This window comes from Lissotriton helveticus, chromosome 5_1, assembly GCF_964261635.1.
Source record: "Lissotriton helveticus chromosome 5_1, aLisHel1.1, whole genome shotgun sequence".
Lineage (NCBI taxonomy): Eukaryota > Metazoa > Chordata > Amphibia > Caudata > Salamandridae > Lissotriton > Lissotriton helveticus.
In genome coordinates, this window is record NC_136065.1 from 582,173,122 (window position 1) to 582,198,864 (window position 25,743).

Below are 25,743 nucleotides of genomic sequence, written 5' to 3' on the forward strand. Positions count from 1 at the left end.
GTCAGTTCTATAGCTATGAAGTTCATCTTAAAGTAATCTGGATACAGTGCTGTGCTACCGTAATTGTGAGAATTAATGAGAATTAAAATTGACTTCTCAGACTTGGGCATAAGTGCCAATCAAAGTCTATGTGACAAAGATTAAAAATGCGCCAAAGTGGAAAAACTGCCCACTGGCGCTGTGTTGGACGGTCGACATGTTTCAGCCCATTAGGGAATTACCCCGGCTTTCTTCAGGACCTTAGATATGAACAATAACTACTGCAACTTAAAAGAATGTATACAGTAAGAAATGACAGGATGCACTGAACAAAGTTACATATCTACCAGGAACTTGAGATATTATGAGTCCACTGGAAGGAAAGAAGCATGTCTTCTTCCTAATAATAAAACAAAAACAAATTGTTTTACAACAGCACTGAGTCACACACACACCATCACATGGATACACAGAGAAACACATGGAAAGACAACTGCATGAATAATTTGAATTCTGCATTATAAAAGGAAGCATATTAGCTTTATCACACGGAGGCATTTCCTCCCGGTGATACTCACCCAGCTTTATGTGGGTGAAGACCTCACCTCACCCGGCAACCGCTCAGGAGCATGAGGCCCCGCTCTATGGTGTAAAGAGAGGAGCACAATTAGTACTCAAGACTACTGTGTCCTACCTAATCATTTTACACATCTAACTCAACGAACGTGTGCAAGAGACCCATCCGTCTAAACTTAGAACTATCCACTGTCAGGTGCTCGTGATTAGGTAGGACACAGTAGTCTTGAGTACTAATTGTGCTCCTCTCTTTACACCATAGAGCGGGGCCTCATGCTCCCGAGCGGTTGCCGGGTGAGGTGAGGTCTTCACCCACATAAAGCTGGGTGAGTATCACCGGGAGGAAATGCCTCCGTGTGATAAAGCTAATATGCTTCCTTTCATAATGCAGAATTCAAATTATTCATGCAGTTGTCTTTCCATGTGTTTCTCTGTGTATCCATGTGATGGTGTGTGTGTAACTCAGTGCTGTTGTAAAACAATTTGTTTTTGTTTTATTATTAGGAAGAAGACATGCTTCTTTCCTTCCAGTGGACTCATAATATCTCAAGTTCCTGGTAGATATGTAACTTTGTTCAGTGCATCCTGTCATTTCTTACTGTATACATTCTTTTAAGTTGCAGTAGTTATTGTTTATATCTAAGGTCCTGAAGAAAGCCGAGGTAATTCCCTAATGGGCTGAAACATGTCGACCGTCCAACACAGCGCCAGTGGGCAGTTTTTCCACTTTGGCGCATTTTTAATCTTTGTCACATAGACTTTGATTGGCACTTATGTCCAATTCTGAGTAGTCAATTTTAATTCTCATTAATTCTCACAATTACGGTAGCACAGCACTGTATCCAGATTACTTTAAGATGAACTTCATAGCTATAGAACTGACATTCATCCCTATACCGGCACGACTGAGTCGGAAAGGGTTTTGACTGATCAGCTACAACCCCCACATGACGCAAACTCCAGCAAATGGCTGGTCTGATGGGTTTGGTTTATAGCCTATGTATTTCAGCAGTATCTGTATACACATGCGCCTACCTGGTTCATAGTTACCCCCATGGGTAGACACCATCCCAAGACCTGGTCTGCTCTGTTATGTATTTCGTACTTTGTCAGCAGGGGAAGGAGCAGACAGGTCGTTTAAACTCTCCCCTGGACCCTCCACACACCCTTTCGTTTACTAGTATTTTGAGCAACTTTTTAGTTGCGGGTCCTTTGTTGTGGATACAAACGTATTTTGTACCCCTGTAGCTCACTCAACTGAATTGTGCACGCTGCCCCTACGTCTATGTCACCACTGTCACACTCAATTTCAACTATTAGGGTGAAACACCTTGTGCTAACAACCATGTGATCCACGCAGTAAGTTTCAGTTATCAACTCTTTAAACTTTTAAACTTACTACGATCTGCAGATCGTGATTAACAGAATAGATTTTTTATGAGGTCACAGTGTTTGCCTCGATTAAGCGATTCATCCTGACTCTTTGCTGCTACGTGTTAAATCCCGGCCCATAGTCGACATGGTCGACATACTCCCTTTGTATTATCAACCTAACACCTAATGTGGGGCCATTCCGACATAGAACATACATCTGCCAAGTGATACTGTTACGATGAATGGCCTAGATGTAACCCTAGTGTATCTCTCTGGAGACTAAGAACATTGTGGTAAAATATTACCCTTTGCAGTGCTGCTCCCAGGGTTCGTCTAACAATGAGAAGCACACTTATGTGCCAGTCCATTTACGTTATAGACACTGAGTTTGGCTGAGATGCATGCTCGTACGCATGCGTAAGGGATCAGTGTTTTCCCCTCTGGACATGCTTGTTTTTCAACGCTAACGTTTTTTGCCAACTCTATGTGGTTTACTTTTTCCATCCTATTCGTTTTTATAAAAATTAGATAATCCCCACATTCCGGATCACGTTCCGGTTTGCTTACTCTTTAGAAGCATGTCCTCAATAATACAGGCGGAATGTGTTAGTGTTCGATTCACATCTTCAGTGCACATGCGCAAAAGAACAGTGTTCTCTATCGCGCCCATCCCCTCTGTTTCGATTCACGCGAGAATCGTTTCTTACAATCCAGGAACCCATAAGGGTCGGGTATATAACAAGGGCAGGATGATATATCGGGTCCCTCCCTTTCCGCTTGGTGTAAAATCGGGGGTACCGACGGACAGGTTAGTTTACCTGTTAGGCAGCTCGTTCTTTTTCTTCTATTCTCTGATTTATTTATTTCATACTCTACTTTGAGGGGGAATAACCAGAAGGAGTTTATAGCACCCTTCAATTCTGAAAACTAGATGGTTCAGACCCTGTTGAGTTATGATACTTTGGGGACTTGAGAAATACCGTAAGTTGTTCACTTTAAGTGTCCCACGAGCACCTGACAGTGGATAGTTCTAAGTTTAGACGGATGGGTCTCTTGCACACGTTCGTTGAGTTAGATGTGTAAAATGATTAGGTAGGACACAGTAGTCTTGAGTACTAATTGTGCTCCTCTCTTTACACCATAGAGCGGGGCCTCATGCTCCCGAGCGGTTGCCGGGTGAGGTGAGGTCTTCACCCACATAAAGCTGGGTGAGTATCACCGGGAGGAAATGCCTCCGTGTGATAAAGCTAATATGCTTCCTTTTATAATGCAGAATTCAAATTATTCATGCAGTTGTCTTTCCATGTATTTCTCTGTGTATCCATGTGATGGTGTGTGTGTAACTCAGTGCTGTTGTAAAACAATTTGTTTTTGTTTTATTATTAGGAAGAAGACATGCTTCTTTCCTTCCAGTGGACTCATAATATCTCAAGTTCCTGGTAGATATCTAACTTTGTTCAGTGCATCCTGTCATTTCTTACTGTATACATTCTTTTAAGTTGCAGTAGTTATTGTTTATATCTAAGGTCCTGAAGAAAGCCGGGGTAATTCCCTAATGGGCTGAAACATGTCGACCGTCCAACACAGCGCCAGTGGGCAGTTTTTCCACTTTGGCGCATTTTTTATCTTTGTCACATAGACTTTTATTGGCACTTATGTCCAAGTCTGAGTAGTCAATTTTAATTCTCATTAATTCTCACAATTACGGTAGCACAGCACTGTATCCAGATTACTTTAAGATGAACTTCATAGCTATAGAACTGACATTCATCCCTATACCGGCACGACTGAGTCGGAAAGGGTTTTGACTGATCAGCTACAACCCCCACATGACGCAAACTCCAGCAAATGGCTGGTCTGATGGGTTTGGTTTATAGCCTATGTATTTCAGCAGTATCTGTTTACACATGCGCCTACCTGGTTCATAGTTACCCCCATGGGTAGACACCATCCCAAGACCTGGTCTGCTCTGTTATGTATTTCGTAGGTGAATGACCACCAACTGTGTCCAGGAATTTATTAGAACATTTGAATATAGCACTCTTACTTTTTAAATCCATTAGTAATCCGGTAAGCTACAATGAGTCCTGACAGTGAGTTTCAGAGGTAATCCGACGTGAGTTAAAGTGCAGTGCACATGCTTTCTATGCTTAAAACAGGCATGCCCTGTATTACTTCTATAAGTTAAATATGCACTTTAAAACAATCACTGCAAAAATATTTTGTAGATCTAGGAAAAACACAGTGAAAGGAAAAAAATGCCTCATTCCCTCTCACTTACCTTTCTTTGAATGGCATTTTTGTTTGTGGTTGTGGAGGTGGTTATCGGTGTTTATGTGTTTATACTGATGAGGGCGGTTTTCCTTTGGTCGGGTGTTATCATGTCTGTTTTGGGAGTTAGGCTGCTGAATATACATTGACAAGCACTGAATCCAAAAGGTGTGGAAAACAGTGGGAAAACACCACTTAAATTCACAAAAAAGACACTGAAAACTGGACAGCCTTGGTATATTATTTCATTTTGAAAATGTGTATCAGTGATTGTCTGTTACAGCTAATATTTAACATGGATTTCACTACATTTTACTTGTTAAAAAATTGTTAAATGTTACTGATTAGTATGTTCAGTTGTTTACCTCACTTGGCCTATTTAAGAGACCACCAGCAGTTATTTTGGTTGCACTAAACTCCTTATAGTGATTGCAGATAAAGCTAACCCAACGTTGGCACTGAGTCACCATATTGAACATTACCAGTCAGTTAAGCATGCCTTCAGTTTAGCTTGAAAAAATTAGATTTCCTGTTCAAAGTCTTGTCTGCTAGTTTTGCCCAGAAGAATCAGTCCTTACGAGAGGTATATGATTTACCTTCTAAGCTCTTTAAAACTAAGCATGTTCTTGAGAGGAATTAACTCCTCTGATTAGTTACAAAATGCGTTTGAGAACCAATAATTTGTATTCAAGCAACAGCAGCCAGCAACTAAGCTATTGCTAGATTGATCAACATTTCTTAATTTTGAAAAAAAATGTGCAAAGCAAAAAATACGCCTGGTAAGACCTTTCAGGCTAGGCAAGAGAAGAAAGGAGTGCCTTTCTCAAACTGTGCCTTAGCCTCAGAAATTTCAGAATGATTGAGAAGAGGCCTTGCTGTAAATGGTGTGAAATTAGTATTAACTAGTGAAAAGACAAATGGGAAAAACATTGACTGATGTCACATTTGAACTGAAATTTCCCAAAATCTCACCTCTAGTATCCTTGAAAATAAAGTGTGTATACCGCCATATTCTTCTTGTGCCTTGTTTATGTGTGAAATTCCTTCAGCAAAGATTGGTTGGTGTTTACATAGCTCTGGGGAATGTACCTCATGTTTTATATTGCACCATTTAATGTTCCTGTTTTTGAAAGCTACTTATAACATGCATTCATGACTGTAATAACAAAGGGGTACATCATTGGGTCATGACAAAATAGCAGGCGGGAGGTAGTGGAATAGAAAATTTATAATTTAGCTGTAATGCTTTCGTAAATAGTGAATTAGAGTAAACTCAGATGGTAAACCTTGTCTCTCCCTCTTTTTTTCCTTTAAGCAAACAGACAGTTTTTTCAGGTACTGGGTCAAAAAGGACCATCCAGTGTAGATTTGGAAGTCCATACCATTGAAGAACTGGAAAATATTACTTCAGAGCATCCCCCCAAAAACACAGTAAGTCTCCGCAACCAAGTGTAAATTATTCATTGCCGTCTCCTATGCATATGTTTTTAATGTTAGTGTACTTTTTCAAATGATTCTAATATGTTTAGGGGACTATAGAAATCATCTTACTATTGAGTTTGTTTGGACCTAGAGGTGTCCCTGATGTACATCTTTTTTGTATAATTCAATAGTTACACCCAAAGCAACTTTTGCAGAAGCACAATAAATAAATTAAATGTTGACAAGTATATATGTGGTTAATGAAACCTGCAGCTACCAGAAGGAATTGGTCTAGATTGATTCATGCTTTATTTCAATGATGTCACTATCAGTAATTTGCTTTTCACTATACAAAAAATGTTATGTCTTACACTGTAGAATGAACAGTAAAAAGGAAAGTGAAGAATGCACAAAATAATCATTAATGATAGTCTTATTTTGTGTGTCCCTGAATGGTTTTGTTTATATAAGGTGAATTAGGTATATTTGGGTTGTTTGTCACTTTTGTGCCTCGACTCCCTCTCAGGCAACCTCTACGGTGTTTCATTTATTTAAATATTAGTTGGTGAGTCGAGTGCAGGTTTTCTGATCTGATGGATCTTGTCACTATATAGCGGAGTATCAGTTACTAACAGTAGCTCATGTGTGCTCCGGTGTGCCTTGGGGTGGTGGTGAGGATGATGTAAATAATGCTTGACCACAATTTGATTGAATAAAAGGCTTTTAGTATTGGTATAGTGTGGTCACATCTTCAGAAATGGAAGCAAATTCTGGCATCCTCTGTATGCCCTGCATGAAGTCTGTTCAGAAGTTTTAAGAAAGAATTTCTAGAATATGTTGCAAAATCCTAGCTTTATATATTACTAATTGACATATTACTTACAACTTTCCGACAAGGATTGCTGTACGTAAGAACTAATCTATTAATACAGAAACCTGTAGAGGAGGTTCTGGAGTTGATGCTTTGTGGATGGTCAACACAGACAAACAATGCAAATAAATGACCCATTATTAAAGATTTTCAGTGCTAGAGTAGTGATTATGAAGGTAAGATTGCTGTGTGGCTGATAAACAGGATATTCCTGACATTAAATTATCCTTGGGAGCCATCTTGAGAGAGTTTACAGAAAATTTGGAGCATTTCAGCTGTGACAGTGTTCCAGTGCAGTAGTTCCATTAAATCGATGGGCCCTAATCATTAAGCTGCATAGGAAGGCACTGGAGTGACCTGAAAATAAAGTTTGGCTGATCAGAGGTTACAAAGCTTTGAGGAAGCGGCTCGGAATCGAAGAGATGTAATTAGGAGAAGAGCCATTCATAAACTTGAAGGTCAGGACCAGTAACTTGCAGACAGCCCTATTCTTTACAGACAGACACATGGCTTAGGAATCTTAGTTGGATATAGGTGTGTGTTTGAGAACTATAAATAGACTACTCATGTGTAAAGTGGATCACGTTGTGAAGTGGAGTAAAAGAGTACAGGGAAGATAGCCAGACAAGGACTTATGATAGTTGTCCAGTTTGTTAAGGAAAAGTGAAGGTATTGGTGTCTTGGTTGTGTGGAAGGAATGTTCAGTAATGGAAATCAGACTACTCCGGTTGTGTTAGTTATGATTTTTTCTATGTTTGCTGCAGTGTACACAAAGGCTTCTTGCTGATAGTGGGAGACATAGGATATAGAGGTGAGATCTGAAGTAGATGAGATGAGGAGGGAGGCAGCTGCTGGAATGACAAGAAATGTAATTACATTCATTGTGGTTGAGTTCAGCATAAGTCATAGTCATCTGATGTTTGATGGCCATGAGGAAGTTAGAGATGTGTACTTGGAGGTGGCGAGTCAGGATGGGAAAACTTAAAAAGATTTGCCTATCTTCAGCAAAGAGATAAGAGAATCCGAAGAATATGGTGGTTTGCCTGAAGGAAAATTTGTGGGTAGGACTCAGCCTTTTGGGAATCAGAAAGTAAATGTGAGGGAGTACAGAGAAATTAGATAAAATCAGATTAAAAGAGTGAACGGTCAATGAGAATGGAGTTGTCCCGTTTAATGTCACATCTGTGACAACAAGATTGGGGAGTGTGAATACTAGTGTGGGGTGAACAACAATGTCATATACAGCAGAGAGATCAAGAAGAATAAGTTCAAATGTGGGTATTAAATGAGTAGGAGATTTGGATGAGAAAGTAGTGGTCTTGATGGTGATATTAAGAACACTAGGAGATATGGATAAGGAAAGAGATTGGCTAAGCATAGACTTCTGTACTTGATGGTGGCAGCCCAGATTTGGGGTTCTTGATCACTGCACCTTTTTGGGTACTAAAGAACGGCGTGTGTCTGGATATTTTTGAGAGCTAGAGTGTATTCAAGTGTTGAGGGTCATTGAACTGTAGAGCTCCATCTGGAACTTATATTTTGTGTTAAAGTCTGGTGTGAGTCAGAGACAACAACCATGTTTGTGACATAATTTTTTGGAACTCAGGGGGATCCCCTTGTTGGCGGTCATTGAACCTTAGATCTGCACCCTTCGTGCAACCCACTATAGTGATCTCTGTTTAGGTGGACATAACTGTCCTTCATTATAAGTATACATGGTCCATGCATCTGCAGAAGCTGTTCTTGTTCTTTGTTCCACTCTTCAAGTCGGTATAGATCTGTGTTTTAGTGGCTTATTTCTGAATATTAAGGATGTGGAGCTCATCTTCCTGTGCTAGTGGGCACACTTAGTCATTTAAAAATAAGGTGGAAGCACTGCTCTTCAACGCACAAGACCATGCGTTTTAGGTACTGTTCTGTGGCAATTTGAATGTCTGCTTCAGTCTTGGAGGAATGATTGTATCCTCTTTGAAGCCTTTAGAGAAAGAATTTGTTACTCTTTAGAGCTATTTCAGATATTCCAGTAATTAAACTTTTGCTTGGTATTTAATAATTTATCATGTCATAAACTGCCCCTAGATCAAGCAGTAGAAGAGCTGTATTTGTATACAGTTTAAAATGTGCACAGGCAAGCATGAACTGAATAACTCTGTGAATCATTAGTCTTTATTGGAGAGTGGGCCAACAGGACAATTACCTGCTGGTGCCATACTAATTCTGTGCATCACCATGAGGGCAATTAAAAGATGATTCAATTATTAAAGACGGCTGCTCCTAAAAAGTAAGCAATTCCCTATTGTTCGCCAGCAAAGGGTTAATAACTGGGTTAACTAATTTGATCTCTTAGCATTTACTAGTAACTCAAGTTCCACATTTGTGGCTTCAATTCCGCTTTATCTGTTCAGATGTGGGCCTTCAGTTGTTTTAATTTCATTATACATTCACTTTGAAGTGTCATTCTAAGTTACAATTGAAAAACATCATGTTCAAAGCTTTCTTTGCAGTAAAAATAAATGTACTGTGTCCTGTTCTACAGCTCTGGGTAATTTGAGCCTGTCAAAGAGCAACAAATACAATGTTGACTTGCCTTCTGGTGGCCATGGTCACGTCTTTTTGCGTTCAGTAAATGCAGGTGCTTATTATTCTGCAGCAATTGATTATTGCTGCCGCTGGTTTGTGAATATGTACTAGCTCTTTTCAGGTCAATAGAAAGGTACATTTTCATATTGCAATATCTTGTGCCTCTCGCCCTGTCGTCATTAACTTCCAGTCTGTTTTTCAGGTTATAAATAGTCATAAAGACCTAAATACAGTAATTTCAATTCTGACTCTTTACCTGGCTTAACACGTGTTGGCAACCCTAGGGAAAAGTCAACGATTACAGAATGTTCTCTGAAAAAGGGACAATTAAATGATCTTTGCTTTCAGAAAGCCCTCTCTCATACTGGTTCTCCCACCCACTCTGCAAAAAAGTCTCAACTTTTACTCCAGCACCAGAAGGGCAGAGCACAGCAAGCAAAGTACAATTGAAATTCAAAATGAAAGGTCCTCAGGTACTGTGTAACGCCCACCCCAAAGGTCTGCAGAATATCAGACCGAGAGAAACGCCCATCCCCCCAACACCCCAAAGCGCGCACCACTCATTTTTTATTATAATTATCTGTACCAACCATAGGAATGCCCATCGTCTTCTTGTTGGCACCAGAACTTTAAACAGGTAAGTCATTCACCACCAGTCGTTCTATAAGGTCCCGAGTGGCTGTCAGCAACGTCAGGGACAAATCTATACCTCTGTACTTGGCCCACCTTGACCAAATCTTCCCATGTTTCTGTGGGTACCCACTCATCTGAAACACTGCAATCTCTGCTGACATGCACCTATCCAAGGCTTTTTTCCAGTTGGATGTAGAGGGCGGGGACCTATCATCCCAGTGCTGTGCTATGTCCCGCTTAGCCAGTGTGAGACCCAAAACAGCAGGTGTCTTTTATACCTGTCCCCCCAATGTCTTCTGTGCAAGAGCGCTAATTTAGGATCAGTCAGAACATCCCATGCCAACACCTGCCCATGCAAGAAAACACACCCGACCAGAAGAGCTGTAATGTCCCGCAGCTCCACACTGTGTGCAGGAACGACCCCTCGTCTGCTCCACATCGGAGACAGACAGGAGACCAAATTGCTCCCATTTTCAAAAGGCGGAGTGTAATATACCTTGTGGAGGTATTTAAATTGGATCAGCTGGCCAGCGCCTCAGCCCAATCGTTGTCTTTTAGGGTTGGCAGGTCCGCCTCCCAAGCCGCCCAGTTTCGGTGAATAGTTGTCTTGTGAGCGTTTGGTAAATTTGCCAGATTTTGTGGGCCCCTAGATCCCCCATCAGTAAGCGACCTTCCAGCGGGTGGAACTCTGGCAACTAATCTAGCTGTTGAATCACAGGGGTCAGTGCATGACGGAGCTGCACATAACGATGGAACTGTGAATTATGAAGGTCAAAATCCGCCTGCAGTTTTTGAAAGTATTTGAGGGTGGTCCCCTGCATTATGTCCCCAAATGTAGAGATACCGATATCATCCCATCTACAAAACCCCACCAACGACGTGACAGGCCGGAGATATATTCCCAGCCAGAGGGGAGTGGTGCCGGTCAACGTACCCCACCAACCCATGGACCTAACTACCCATCTCCATATCTGAAGAACTACTCGGCAGGCGGGGGAAGCGCTTCTAGGGAGAAGCTACTGTATAGGAGATGAAGCAGGGGGGGTGCCCTCCATGGCCGACTGCTCCACGGCATAGGCCGAATCTGTCTGAGAGCCATACCACCACTCGTTGACCACCAGGAGATGCGAAGCCCAATAGTACGCACAGACATCTGCCGCCGCAACACCCCCACAGTACGTGGACTGTATGCAGGTTGCGAGCGCCACTCAAATCGCGGCCCCCTGCCAGAGTAATGTATTCAAGAGAGCATTGATTTGGAGGAAACACGACGGGGATAGGGAATGGGTAGTTCTGGAGCCGGTAGAGTAAGCGAGGCAGAGACACCATTTTAAAAATTGCTGACCTGCCATATAAAGATAGTGGCAGTTGAGACCAGATTGTCTTCTCGTCTCGGACGGCAGGGAGCAATGGAGCTATGTTGTGCATCCAAGCGTTTCTGGGACATCGTATTATGAAGACCCCTAGGAACTTGAGGCCCGCGTCCGCAATGAGCAGTTGCGAAGCCCAAGCCTGGCTTCCCTGTTTTTCATGAATAGGGAACAGTGTAGATTTGGACGGATTGGCACATAGGCCCAAGGTCTCCCCAAAGACGCGAAGAATTTGGAGGACACGAGGCCCGGAGGACCAAGGGTCAGACATGAAGAACAGGGCTCGATCACTAAGGCAAATATGAGAGGGGGCAACTCTGTCGTGTGCCATCCGGCCACACGAACCGAGGCGGTGAGGTCCGTATACAATAGCTTCACATATGCCAGGAACCTGGGCCCCAGGTTAATGGCTTGTAGGAGTTTAAAAAGGCAGGTCTGTCTCAGGGAGTCAAATGCCTTGTCAATGTGGGCCAGCAGGATCACCGCAGGACAACCTAAGCAAGAGGCCTCTGTGAAAGCGTTGTGGGCCCGCCTAATATTGTGTCTGATGGAGCGCTGTGGCATGAAGCCTGACTGAGCTGGATGCACATGATCTTCAATGCAGGTGCGGAGGCGATCTGCCAGGACCTTACCCAAAGGTTTGGGCTCAAAATTCAACCGGGGCGACCGGGTTTAAGTAAAACCACAATTTCAGCATGCTGCCAGTAAGGAGGCAAAATGTGCTGTTCCAAGGCTTCATGTATCGCCCCAAGCATGTGTGGTCCCAGGGTCTCCACAAGTGGGTGGAGAAACTCACAGGGGAACCCGTTCGGGCCCGGAGCGTGGCCCGGATGTATATTGGACAACGCCGCCTGTACTTCATCCAGAGTGATTGGTTTATCCAGTTCATCACGCACATCATCGGGCAAACAACAAGGGGGAATGTCTGTGAAAAAGGCGTCCATAGGGCGCTTGGCTATCACCTCACGCTCCTCATATAGAGCTGCATAGAAACCGACGAACGCCTGAAGCACAGCCTCGGGGTAGGTGCAAAAACTGCTGTCTGGGGACTTCAGGAGGGGAACTTGTGTCGGGGACAACCGGACCTGACATAGTCTAAGGAGCATCTGACTGGACTTGTCGCCCCATTGATAAATCCTGTATTGGGTCGCCAACCACGCACTTTGGCACTGTCAGTGTGCAACTGATGGAGCTGCTGTTTGACGTGAAGGAGATTTGGGCGGGTACCGGAATCGGAGCCCTCTACCAGTTGGGCCTGCAAGCAGACATGACGGTCCTCCAGTTCAACCCCCTGCGCCAATCGTTGCTGTTTTTCACCGAAGCGATAACCGATGACCGCCCCCCTAATCGTGGGTTTAACGGCCTCTCAGAGGGTGACCTGGGATGGAGAAGTACCCACATTGAAACTGAGATAGTCCGTGATCGCGAGATTGAGCATCTCCTGATAGTCAACATCGCGGAGGAGCCATGGGGATGTGCGCCACCGATAAGGGGCTCGATGAGTCTGCAGGCGCAACTTGAGTTGGATCGGTGAATGGTCGGAGAGGCCTCTAGGCATGATGGATGTGTGTGCCACTCTGTGTATGTAGCTATGTGGAAGGAACAGATGATCTAGGTGTGAGAGGGTGGGATGAACCGACGATGCATACGTGAACCATGCCTCAGAGGGTTGAAATGCCTGCCAAGAGTCTGTCCAGCCCAGTGTATGTGCCAATACTTGCAGTTTGGATCAGGGGGTGTATCAGGTGGTTTTGCACGCTATCTGTCCAGAGGAGTCATACTATCATCCCAATCTCCACCTAAAATCATTAAGCCACTTGGAAGGTCCCTCCAAAGCTGAGTGAGTTTATCTACGAACGTATGACCCAACGGTGGAGGGGCATATATATGCCCAATAGTGATCTGTTCGCCGGCTATAGTGCCAGAGGTGATTGTGAAGCGCCCGCCTGGATCTAACCAATGACGTGTTATCTGAAACGGCACCCGGCGGTGAATAAGTATCGTTGTGCCACGAGCGCCCCTTGCAAAGCCAGAGTGATACACCGTGGCAAACCCATATCTGGACAGGCAGCGGGCTTTACTACCCAGAAGTTGAGTCTCCTGCAATAGTAGGATGTCAACCGAGTAACACTTTGCTAAGTGGAGCACTGCCCCCGTTTGATTTTGTTTAGTAGTCCCCGTACATTCCAAGCCAGAATATTGAGTTCTCCCAGTAGAGATTTACCTGTGTCATGGGTCATCCCTAATCTTTATAGTGTGCAATAGCTGAAGGTGCATTAGTGACGTAGCATAGAGTCATGTGTCCTATTCACAGAACAAAAAACAACAAACAACCTCAAACCCAGCATGACCCCCCCGCTCCCCCACCCCCATACTTCCAATAACAAGCAGTATATGTCGCGGTGGAATCCTGACCCAGGACCCCAACATGATGACCCAAGCAGTTCCCCCAATGAATCCCCCCAACCCAACATTACCCAGAACGTCCGGGGTGGACAATGTCCAATACCCCTCAGAGCATGTGAAGTAGAACCCAGCACACCAGGATCCGATACTGCCCACCATGGAACCCCAGCTTCAAGGCAGTGCTCTGTGGGAAAGGAAGGAAAGAATATGTCCTCTAGCCAGGGCGATCTCAGTCGGCATTCCCTGATTGACCCTAGGCATGCCAATTAAAACGGGATCTGTGGCGCCTGGTTGTAGCGTCTGTCTTGCCAGCCACTCCGATGGGAACCTTGCAAGGAGTCCGAGTCATGCTGCGGCGGCGAGTGTGGCTTAAGATTACGTCTCTCATCAGTCCAAGCAAAGACCTCCTCCGAGGAGTCAAAGAAAAGAGTCTTGGTATTATATATCACCTTCATCCGGGCGGGGAACAGCAGTGCATAGAATATGTTCAGCTCCTGAAGTCGCCGCTTGGCCGCAACAAAGGATTGACACTGCTGCTGCACCAGCCGGGTGTAGTCAGGGAAGACCATGATGGGATGACAGTCGAAGGTCATTTTGTCCTTGTGGAGCCGGGCATAGCGGAGGATCGCATCCCGGTTGTCATAGTTGAGAAGCCGGGCAATCACTGGCCTCGAACGCTCTCCGGGAGGAGGCTTCTTAGTCAGAGCCTGGTTGGCCCTCTCGACTACGAAACAGGAAGACATTGCCTTCGGCAGGAGCAATGCCTTAAGCCAGCCAGAGAGGAAATTGTCCATAGAAGTACCTTCACAGCCCTCTGGGAAGCCCACCAGGCGGATGTTATTGCGCTGGGCCCTCCCTTCCGCATCTTCAACTCTTGACGCGAGCTCCTGTGAGACCGTAGTGAGTTTGTCCACTTGCTTCTGGAGGGTGGATACAGTGTCTGTGATCTGGTCAACCGCCTTCCAAAGGTCCTTGCGAAGAAATGACACCTCGGAACCGACAGCCCCGATCTGGGCCTCGAGTGCAGTCCGTGACTGGTTGATCGCCGTGAGCAAAGTTGCAGTGTTGGAAGACAGGCCCTCTGTGCCCTCCTTCCCAGCAGGAGCGGTGATATAATTGTCCATGGTGTTCTGCTTGGGGGCCACCGCGCCGTGTTTGTCCTTACCCATCGTGGAACGGAGAAGCAGACCAAGGGGCCAGCCCCAGACCTACAGCCGCAGCAGGTGAGTGTAGGAGGGCGTCGGACTTCAGCGAGGGGCGAGGGGCCGCGCAGCACTGGGACCGGCCCTGGAGTATGTCCCCGGTCCTGCAGATGAGCCTTTAGTCCCTACAGCTCACCGCACAGGACATCACCGCTGTCCGTCTCGAGGGACCTCCAGGGGAATCGCAGACAAGGGACAGGCGTGTGGGATAAGCTCACAGGGGGTGCCAGGGTATCGAGGGGAACTGTGCAAAGCCGGCGGAGGAACCACTAGCCCCAGGGCCTCCATGCCGCACCATCCAGGATAACGGCAGAGGGTCTACAGCGGAGGCGCCACAGTGAAGGCAGACCGCCGGCAGGAAGTATACACCAATGGGCCCCACAGTCTCAAATCCTGACCAGCACAGTTTTGGCTCCCATAGCGAATGAGCAAGGTCTCTCTGGTGATCCGCTATTTGCCGCCGCCGCAGCTCGACCTCCCGGCGTGTCCCTCTATGGCCCTGACTCTCAGCAGCTGACAACGACCCCTCGGCACAGCAAGACTACTCAAGGTGCCGCGCGCGTCCACAAAGCCCCGGGCCCCGCCAGGAACTCCACAGGTCACCGGGTCTCCACGTCCCACAAACACACCACTTGAGAGGCGGGGGATGGGCCTATCGCAGCAGCGTCAGAGTCACAGCCCAGGTGGTCGGCCGAAACCACAAGGTGGCAGGCCCCTGCCCAGCCCCAGGCCTTCTTCGGGCACCGACCTGGGGCCCCACAGGTCGAGGACGGCCGCCGCAGCGAGGTTTCTGCCCAGCCCACACAGCACGCCGTCACACTGTCCCAGATCAAGGCCGCCGCCGTGTCGATGCCAGATCTGGACCATCCCAGAACACCACAGTCCCCAAATTTCACCCAGGGTGTCTCGGTGTGCTTCGCAATGGGTGCCCTGTGGCAGCAGCGTCCGGGATCCGGATTTCAGCTGGATGATGGCTCTAAGCACGTTCGGGATAGCGGAGCTCTACAGAGACGCGTCCGCCATGCTTGGCTCTGAAGCGTTGCCCCCCGTCCTTTGTTTTTTTTGTTCATGAATTTAAGCACAGTGTTCGGCATCCGCATTGTGAACTTGCTTAATAGATCATGTACTGTTTGTTCCACTAAAGGACTTTTAGCTGTCTGCTGAATAGAAAAATAATACATAGAATGGGACTTTGAGTCAGCCCCTTCGGCTATTAATTGCTTCTTATTTTGAAGGAGACCACACTACAGCTATTTAGAGTTAGATGTCTCCACGATCACTTGTGGAATGGGATGAGCCCTGACAGGTAAGAAGCCCATCTCAGGAGACGGATTGCTGCATCAAGGACTGAGTGGGAAAACAGCTTAAAAAGTCTCAGCACCTCCACTGTCGGTCTCCTAAGACTTGTGTAATCTGCTACATCTAGCAAAGACATCTTTCAGCAAATTCCATAGCAAATTGGTTGATTTTTGGTACCCCATCCAGCATGACCACAATCCTATTTTAAATGTGGAGGCCATGGTGGGTTATCATTTCACACATAACATTAACATGTGCGATTACAATCAAACTATAGCTGAGCTTTTGTTTGCTGTGCTGTTCTACACCTATACAAATAATACTGCAATGTACACACTCCCTAGAGTTACTGTTAGCCTACCTCAGCTGGGGCTCCCATTCTTCCCGTCTGTGCACCTGCTGTCCCCTCTCCAGTCTATTCCCCATGACCGTTCCTGTCTGCTTGCTAGGTGCACATGGGCACCAACTGTATTGCGCAGTCAGGGGGGCAAGAGTGGCATCATTGCAGAGCTTTAGTTAGCACAGGTATTTCCTAGCATCAACAGCAGCACAGAGCTTGTGATGGCTGAAGCCACTCTCCTGATGATGGTGCTCCATAGTTGTATCTTCACCAAGGAACTGACAAAACAAGTCACCTCCGGAGAGCTCACTTCCCATGCTAGCAACAGCTGATGGTGGCTGCAAGGAGGTGGCTTCTGGCGTTTCACTCCAATGGCAGGAGTGTTGCCGGACTCCAGGAAATAGTAGCATGAAGATCATTAGCAGTGAGAAGAAAGCTGTATTGGTGCTTACGATTTTGAAGTTGGATGCCGTTGAGTGCACGTGCCCTCTCACACTCACCACCAGAGATAAAGCCTGCTGATGCCTGCCTGTTTATGAACCACACCTATGTGTGCATTCACACCATCTGCATTAAGTTCAGAATAGGGCTCAGCATCTAAAACATTATAGAAGCTGTGTTCAATCTGGTGATGATTGAGTATGAGTTCTGGAGTTGGTGGCCACTTGTACCCCCACTGCAGGTACCAGTATGGCACGCACCAGCCAGCAGGTGGTCCTTCATATAAAGGATCACCTGCCCTTTTATGTAGGTACATTCTCTAAGGTGGACGCAGGACAAAGCCAGTAAACAGTACAGCCCATCAGCCCACAGCGTCTGGTTTATTCAGAGGTAGAATTAGGAAAAGTATGTATATAGTGCGTATGTGATGCGCTATTTGAAGGAGTACTGGAAGGCCATTTATGCAGAAATAATAAAGGTGTGGGTTGTATATCGAATGTGGCAGCCTATACCAGGTAGAGTCCAAATACAGAAAGGTGCACCGACTCCAAACGTATGACTTGCGGACTGATTGACCTGTGTCTGTGGCTCACATCACATCCTAATACGGAAACTCTCCAGCTGCCAATGAATCAAAGATTTTGAAACACGAACACTGAAATGTTCTGCCTGTCCATTCTGGCCTTGTTATACATTTTACTTTTAGGATACCTGAAAAGCCTGTTTTCCATGACAATACCTTGATAGAGCCCAGGGCCACACACAATGCCTTGATTTAAATTTAAGTGAAGACCAATTTCAAGAACCCCATACAAAGGCAACAGTATTTGTATAAGATTTTCAGAACTCCTCTTACTTACCAACTTATATAAAAATAAGAAATGCGGGGTGGACACGTGTGAGATATTTTATCTATTCTAAACAGTATTACCCTGAATTATTCTTAGCTCATCTGTGCAGTCCTAACGGGGACTACCCAGATGCAAATCAGTTCTGGCCATGTCCAGTGACCTCAGCCTGAAATTAAATCCCTTTTTAGGTCTCACACCTGGCAATGCAGCGCAAAGTGCTGTCACCAGTGAGACCTATTGTCGCTGACTTGGCTCTCAAGGGAGACAGAAGATGGGCACGGGCAGCCGGACTGGAAATGTGTACGCGCCACGCACATCACCTGCCCCCCTTGGGAGGCAAGACAGCATGCAGTTTCACTTTCACGAAAACTCGTCTTATCGTTGGAGCGGCCCTTGCGGGCCCGCTCAGTAAATAAACAAAGGCACTGTGCAGAAATGAAGATTCCTCCAAACTCACCCGGTGTGGCGGCTGGCTGCGGCGCAGTACTGGAGCACTCCAGCTCCTCCATATTTCTGGCACACGATTCGGGCTTCCTCCGTACCAGAGTGCACACACTTGTTCCCAAATCCCCGCAAACACTTAGTATAAGTATGTTAAGCGGAAAAGGTCGCTGCAAAACAGAGGCACAGTCCACCAAGGACATTTTTCAGACATGCTGGGTGCAGTACTTTCTATTTACATAATTGAAATGCATTGACCTATGCCTATTGGTAAAAAAAAAAAAATGCAACCAGTTTGTTGACTGCAGAAACCCATTGATCATCAAAAAAGTGCATACCTCAGATCACTCCAACAGCTAGCCAGGGCTAACAAATAAAGGGCACACTGGATCTTAGAGCTGCAGCTTGCAAAAATAAAAGGCATGATAGCTCATTGGCATACCATGGAAGCATTCACATAAATCCTTCATAGTCTACTGAAGCCGGTAATTAATTTGTAATAAAATGGCCAATTGGCCCCACCGGCCTCTTAATCGTTTGGAGACAAAAGAAACAGATCTTTAAATGTCTGTTGGAGAAAGTGGATTATTAGTCGAAGTGGATAGTAGTCTTCTTCAAGTAATAATGGCACAATCATTTACTAGGTCCAGTTAGGTTTCAGTACCTTAATCCTAAGCACAACCCTTGATAGCTTGAGCATGAGCAGATAGGCTTAATTTAGGGAAAACAATTCTAAACTTTGCAACAATACCAAAACAAATAATAAGTAGAAAACACAGCTCAATAAATATACCACTCTCCAATTTATAACAAGAGAGAACATTTTAATGAGCAAATCGACACCACAACAACAAAACTTGTATGTAGGAACAGGAGATACGATTGTATTAAATGTTTGATATTTCAAGCGCCAAAAATCCAAGGTGCCTACTGTGGGTATCTGGTCATGCTTCAATGGGTCAAAGTCAGAAGTTAAGGCTGACTCGGTGGAGTGTGAGTCAGGTACAGGGTCCAAGTTCGGTCTGATGGAGAGTTTGCCTTCTGACTTAGTCTTGGAGAACATCCTCATCAATTGAGCTATCAGTGGGCCAGGAAGCCAGCTTGGTCCGAAAGAGACTTCTAAGCTGTCCAGAGTTCAGGGAGTCTGTAGGAGCCTTGCCTTTGACTGGAATTTGGAGGCTCTCAACATCGATGGCAGGAAAGTTCTCTGCAGGCAGAATCTGTACCTATGGAGGTCTCGTTGGCAGTTGGCTGCTCCTCAACATCGGCCTTAGTGGAATCTTTCAACGCTCGCGTAGATGTAGAAACTTCTCTGGAACTTAAACTTCTTTCAGCAGGGCTAACCAGCTCGTTGAATCCGACTGGTTATAACCTTGGCTGCTGTTGCTTTGTGCTAGTCTCTGGTTATTTCTTGGAAAAAGTTTGGAACAGGTTTCTAAGTGTCCAGCTTTGCAGTTCTTGGTGGAGAGAGCGAGTCCAGTCTCAACTAGTCAAGGGTCCAGGATCTTTATGGCACCACTTGGGAGTTAAGACTCAATTTCCCAGAAACCACCAGTAGGGTCCAGGGCAAGTCCAGCTGGTATTGGTCAGCTGGACTCAGCAGGGACGTTGGCTTTTGTGGTCCTGGAGGTTAACGGGTTTCTAGACAACTAGACATTGGAAACCACTCTTCAGTCCTGGGTAAACGAGGGCGCGGGTTGAGCCCTTGGGGTTTCTCTCTACAAGTTACAGTAAGTGCATTCCTCTTGCTGAAGTCCAGGGTTCAGCAGGTACATTCCTTCTCTCTTTCACAGATCCAGAGGTGTTCTGCAGAGGGTACCCAGGGGTGTCACATTTATGCCTGGCACTAGCTTGTGAGTTGGGGTAACTCCCTAAACAAAGGGGAAAAGTTCCAAGGGGCAACCCTACCCTTTTTGACATCCTTTCATGGGGGTGTGACAAACAATCCCATAGTGATCTGCTGTGCCAAACCCCAACATGGCAAAATCTTTCTACCCTTGGCCAGAGCTCTGAGCCAACCCTGAGGTGTGGCTAGGGCAATTAACTCCCCCTCAAAGGCCAGTGCTGGAACAGGTGTTTTCCAACTGGGATTGGTGCCACTGTGGCTACTTGGCAAATGGCAGAGGGCAATGGCAGGCCTAGGTGTGAGTTATGTCTGCCTGTGGCAGGGCCTACTACTTGAAAGATTGTATAGTTGTTGGCCAAATCCCTCAGGTCATCCTCTCAGGAGTAGGTCACACCTCCTGCCAGCCAATGCCATTTTCCCTTTCCTGAGAGAAATTCAGATCTCACAGCAGGTTTGCCAGGTAACAGTTGGGGGGTATCTCTGAAATGGCTACTAGAGGCTTTTAGGCAAAAAAAATGCCAACCTTCTGAAAGTGTAATTTTCAAAATAGTAACTTAAAATGTGACTTCATCATCAGATTTGATTTTACATTCCTATTAATTTGAGTCCTTGAATCCTGGTTCTGGCTATTCCCAAACTGAAGATATACTTTATAATGTGTTCTAATGTAACTCAGTACTTTTCTATGGAAAAGCCAGCCTTGCCACAGTGAAAAACAGCTTAGGCAATTTTTTACTTCCAGGACATGTAAAACCTAAATGCACATGTCCTACTTTTAAAATACCATGCACCCTGTCATATGGGCATTTAAGGTTTACTTTGGGCGTGACTTAGAAGCATTAACAATTATGTTCTAGGCTTGTCAAAAGGGTGATCTTAAAAGGTGGCAATAACAGTTTAGAACTGTCATGCTAGGCTGGTGTGGCAGGTCTAGAGTCATATTTTACATGGTAGTGGTAGCAAAATACCCTGCTGCAGTCCACTAGTGATATTTGATTGATTACACAAGGTACATATACTAGGGACTTACAGGTAAGTTAAATATGTCTATCAGGGATGAGCCCATTGTACCAATGTTTTAGGGGTCAGAGCACATACACTGGGTTTTTGAAGGCAGGGCCCCAGTGCTCAAAGTCCATACAAGGGAGAGGGTGTGGTGCAGAGGCCAGAGCTGCCACCTTGGGAGCTTGGGGTCCAGGTTTGCGTCTCGGCATCGGCTCAACATCCTGTGATTACTAGTGCCGCTTTCGATAGGACTGCCAAACTCACGGTGCAGGTCCTGTGGCGTTGTGGAACGCCACACGAGTGGTCCTACCACCATCTTATGTGTACAGCGCTCTGACCACAATAGCACTGCAGCAGCTGTCAGGGATCCACCATCCCTGGTGGGTTTGCAGTGGTCGGAGGGCCGCAATGGGCTGGCGGTGGTGCTGCAGCACCATCAACCATATTATTAGTTTCCTCACATCCACCCTCTGCAGTGTGGGGGGCCTGCCAAGAAAAGGGTGGTGGTGCGGAAACTTAGTCCCTCAGGGACTGTGGATGTATGCAGGGGGCACATGATGTGGCCCCTGTTTGCATTAACCCACTGTTCCAGAACGGCCTGGACTTTTGCAGTCCAGGCCGTGCTAGTACGCGCTGTGGCAGTCCTACAGGCCGTGCTAGTACGCGCTGTGGCAGCCCTACAGCCCTGCCTTTTTAAGGCTCTTCTATGAACCTCGAAAAGGCTGCGCTGTGGCCTGCCACTGCAGGACACCCGCCCGGATTAGAACGTGTAATCCGGCAGTCAGCCGTGGAGTTTGGCAATGTGGGAGCGGGGCGGTGGCGTGCTGCGCACTGCCACACCGCCAAACTCATAATCAGGCTCTTAATCTCCCTGGACTGCGCCTGGATACCCTCATGGGTTTAAGCCGTACTATATAAATCTCCAAATGAATACACTAGCAATAAAATCTAACAAAAAGTGGCCTATGACCATGGAAAAAGTGCATTTACTTACAGTCTGTAGCTGTAAAACAGAAAATTGCTTCTTGGAGCCCCAGTCCTAGTTGAGAGCCTAAGTATGAGCTAGACATTGCAGGAGTACTGGAATAACCAGTTGTGGCCGGTATTGCACTTCTCCAGCATGCATTTACAAATTTGAGTCCCCACGATCGAGAATAACTGTGTGGACCCTAAATTACAGATTCCTTTTTTGTATTTGTATTCTTAGGTCCAGTTTTTTTCCCCTCCCTTTTATCCATGCTGTTTGAAAGGGAGGGCATCCATATTAAGGAGCAAAAGAGGGAATACTAAAATCAGGTGGCCCTCCACCCAGAAGCAAACAATTTTCTGAATAGCCCCGACTGCTTAAAACATACTACAACTCATTCAAATCTTGGGGGCAGGATGCTAATGTCTCCGCCCAACCGCTGGCTTGTATCTATTGCCAGTCGTAAAGTGATGAAAGAATACAAAGAAAGTTTGCACAGAAAAGTGCTTGTGTCATACTAGCCCCCCTGGTATTGGAAAGCGTATCCACACTTCTCCAAACTAAAAATGAGTTGTGACTCACATGTACATGTCCCTACTTTATTCAATGCTATGAGCCCACTCAAGATTAAAAAGCAAACTGCATGTTACAGACTTTAGGATACGCCAACATGTTTAATTGCCTTAATTCTGTTGCGGCAATTTCATCAGGGCTCGGGGCCAAACTTCACCTCACTGGACTTCCAGTTTAAGCCACGGGTGACAGGTGGTAGCCCTCAGAATTCATACCGGCTTCCCACCTTTTAGGGGGTATCCTTCAATTGGAAGTCCCCCGACGACACAGATCGTTGCCCTCCGTATACCGCGTCTTCACATGTGATCAATTTTTCCTCCTGGGAGGAGGTAAAACCGATCACACGTGAAGACGTGGTATATGGACGGGTATTGGATGGAAACAGTTTGAAAGGGAGGGCAGCCTTAACTTTGTGTGCATGCCCCATATATTTTGGGCACCCATGCTCCTGTTACAAAACATATTTATATTTCAAGAATAAAAAGTGGGAATTATCTGTTCTTTAATGATGCAATCATCGCGTCCACATCACTCGGTGGTACCAAAAGACTGATTTTCTCTTTCCTCAGTAAACATTTTTTTCTAATTACAAGGTGCTCTTTATACTACAAACCATAGAGGGGACTCTCAAGAGTTTTCGTTCCAGGTCCCACAAAAGGTTCTGAGAAGCCTGAATTTACCATCTGCTCCTTATTGAGCAGGTGGTAAATGGAAATGTTGGGAAGGGTGGAATGTGGGTAGTGGTGTGGGGAATAGGTCAGAGCAGGCAGGGAGCCTGCTGGTGCCTTCTATATTTCGTTTTTGGTATTGGAGGGGCTTGGGTAGGGGAGGCAGTGTCCTTTTGCTGGAGCAGGAGATTTTACCAGGTATGCAAACACACTCTGTGACATCAGGCCCAGTATTCACCTGCCAAAGTCAAGAATGCAGGAATACCAGGACAATTGTAACTGACCCCTTTAAGTGGGCCGGTTATTTCCATGTCTCCGACCGGTTAGTAATTAAAAACAGATATTGTAACGGGTCCCTATTGGGCCCTATATTCATGTCTTTAACATTGCTGGCAAATAACACTGGTCGATTTCTGTATAATAAATGTAAACAAACAGTAAGGTATTCTATTTCAGTGAGTTAGTTCCTGTTTGTTTCACGTTTTACTTACTCTTGCACCAAAATACCTGTCGCATGGCACAGTACATATGTAAAAAAAAAAAGTGTTTGTGTTTAAGCCACACCCTATAATAAAGAGGCCACGTCCCTTTTACAGTCCCTCCACCTTTTGCATCCCACTCAAATCCCTGATTAACTCCTTAGAGGTATTGCAGGGTTGGTTCTCAATAGACAGAAGGTGGGCCTACACAGAGCAGCGTCCACTACTAGCCTGTAACAGGCGTGGCTTGTGTTATTAACTGATTAAAAAGGGTTATGGATTGAGTAGTCTTTATATGTAACATTGCTAGTAGGGTTCATGTCGGAGGTACACAGCGTCCCCCCACTCTTTTCACAAGGTGGACGCCGTCCCCCCTGCCAAGAAGTTGGCCCCTCAGAAATATGCTGAACTTGTCCCGGTATGATTTTCAGACACTGGGACACGTTCAGCAGCACCTGCACGTTGCCTGCTTTCCTTTCCCAGCAGAAAGGGAGCCTTTTTTTACCTCCAGCTGGGCGAAAGTTAAGGGGCCATCCGGCCTCCTTTTGTTTGTATATGCTGACTGGGAGCTGCCTGGAACCTTACATTTAAATGTAAATGCCACAGATGGAAACATAGGCACACATCTTGCCTTCTCGTCACAGGTACTTAAGAGAGGCGTGCTATTGCCTTTGTTCTGTCCCTGTATATAAATGCATGCACTGTAAGACTGTCAGATGGGTTTGTCTGTCCCAGTATTTACACAAATAATTTAAATAGCACTATTTTATTTCTTTTATAGCACTACGTCGTGACGTCATGAGGTCATTTGCATATTGTCTTACTTTGTTAGTCCCCCCCCCCACTTCTTTTTATAGGACTTGTTCCCCGATTGCTAGTAAATCAGAATGAGCTGCAAGAACTCGCTCTGAAACAAATTCCCGGCGTTGCAGGGAAGTTTGCCACCCAATACGAGATTAAATGAGCCCGTGCACTCGAATACTGCGAATCGAAATCTGGAAAGGACATGCCAACTCTCTCATAGGGAGTGGCATTTTATGCAGAGCATCATCTGTAAATTGCCAAAGCGTAAACTGCTAAAGAAAAATGGAAAATATCTGAAAAGTGTTGAAGGCGATGCCTCTGAGATGCTTTCTACAGAGGTCTTTGTATTAACTATCATTTTATTTCTCTTCTGCAAACAAGAGGACATACGTGAGAAATAAGATCGGTATATGCACAGGTAACTATGAAGGAAATAAAATATACTTCTAAAGAAAGACCAGGCAAGGAATAGGAAATTGAAAGACTGGGTCTAGCAGTGCATGCGGCAATAATGAAAACATCTGAAGTAAATACATTTTAACCTAAAACAGATTAATACAAAGGCTTGTGAAGACATACAAATGAATGGAAGGGTATGCCTTTTCTGAGTAGATTGGCAAACGAAAAAAGGATAAGTGGCCCTTTTGAAGGCTGCTATGAAGAGGCGGAAGTAGGCAAAATACAGCATTGACAACGTTTTACTATACCTGTACAATGAGCCTGTAGATGTATGTAGTTTAGAAATACAATTTAATTGATATAAAGTCGAATGCAAGTAGACAGCAGAATATTTCACGATCTGTAATCTAATGGTCATATGTCTGTCTATCTATCTATCTATCTATCTATCTATCTATCTATCTATCTATCTATCTATCTATCTATCTATCTATCTATCATCTCCCTACCGACCTACCTACCTACGAATGTATGACGTTACAACGAATTCCGTTGCAACGCATGCCTTTACCACGCATGCGTTACAACGGAATTCGTTATCCACGCATAAAATTTACCTCGAATGCTTGCGTGGTGACGTCACACGTCGTTAAGAGAAAGCGGAAGTTTATTTTCCGATTTCTCTTAAACGACGCTGATTAAATACATAACCCGACGTGACTTCAGGTGAGATTTTTTTTGGGGGGGACCCCCCCAAGCTCCCCTTTTTTTACTTTTTATCTTTACCACATATGCCTTTACTACAAACCTCGTAGTAAAGGTATGCGTGGTAAAGGCTTTTGTGGTAACCACGCATGCGTGGTACTGCATGCGTGGTTAAGGATTTCGTGGAAACGGCTTCGTTGTAGTGGCCGCTTCCCCCTACCTACGATATCATATATCATGC

The 25,743-nt window shown here is 45.4% G+C and overlaps 1 protein-coding gene across 2 annotated transcripts in view; it reads left to right on the forward strand.

The window, feature by feature from the left end:
• The window catches only part of PER3 (period circadian regulator 3), a 361,451-nt gene that overhangs the window by 43,971 nt on the left and 291,737 nt on the right, over positions 1 to 25,743 (forward strand). The window contains exon 3 of one of the 2 annotated variants that reach the window (XM_078642926.1): positions 5,516 to 5,631. In XM_078642926.1, the coding sequence (XP_078499052.1) occupies positions 5,516 to 5,631 (116 nt within the window). Of the gene's footprint in view, positions 1 to 5,515; positions 5,632 to 25,743 lie in introns of those variants that run through there. The other variant, XM_078642925.1, reaches the window with a different exon arrangement.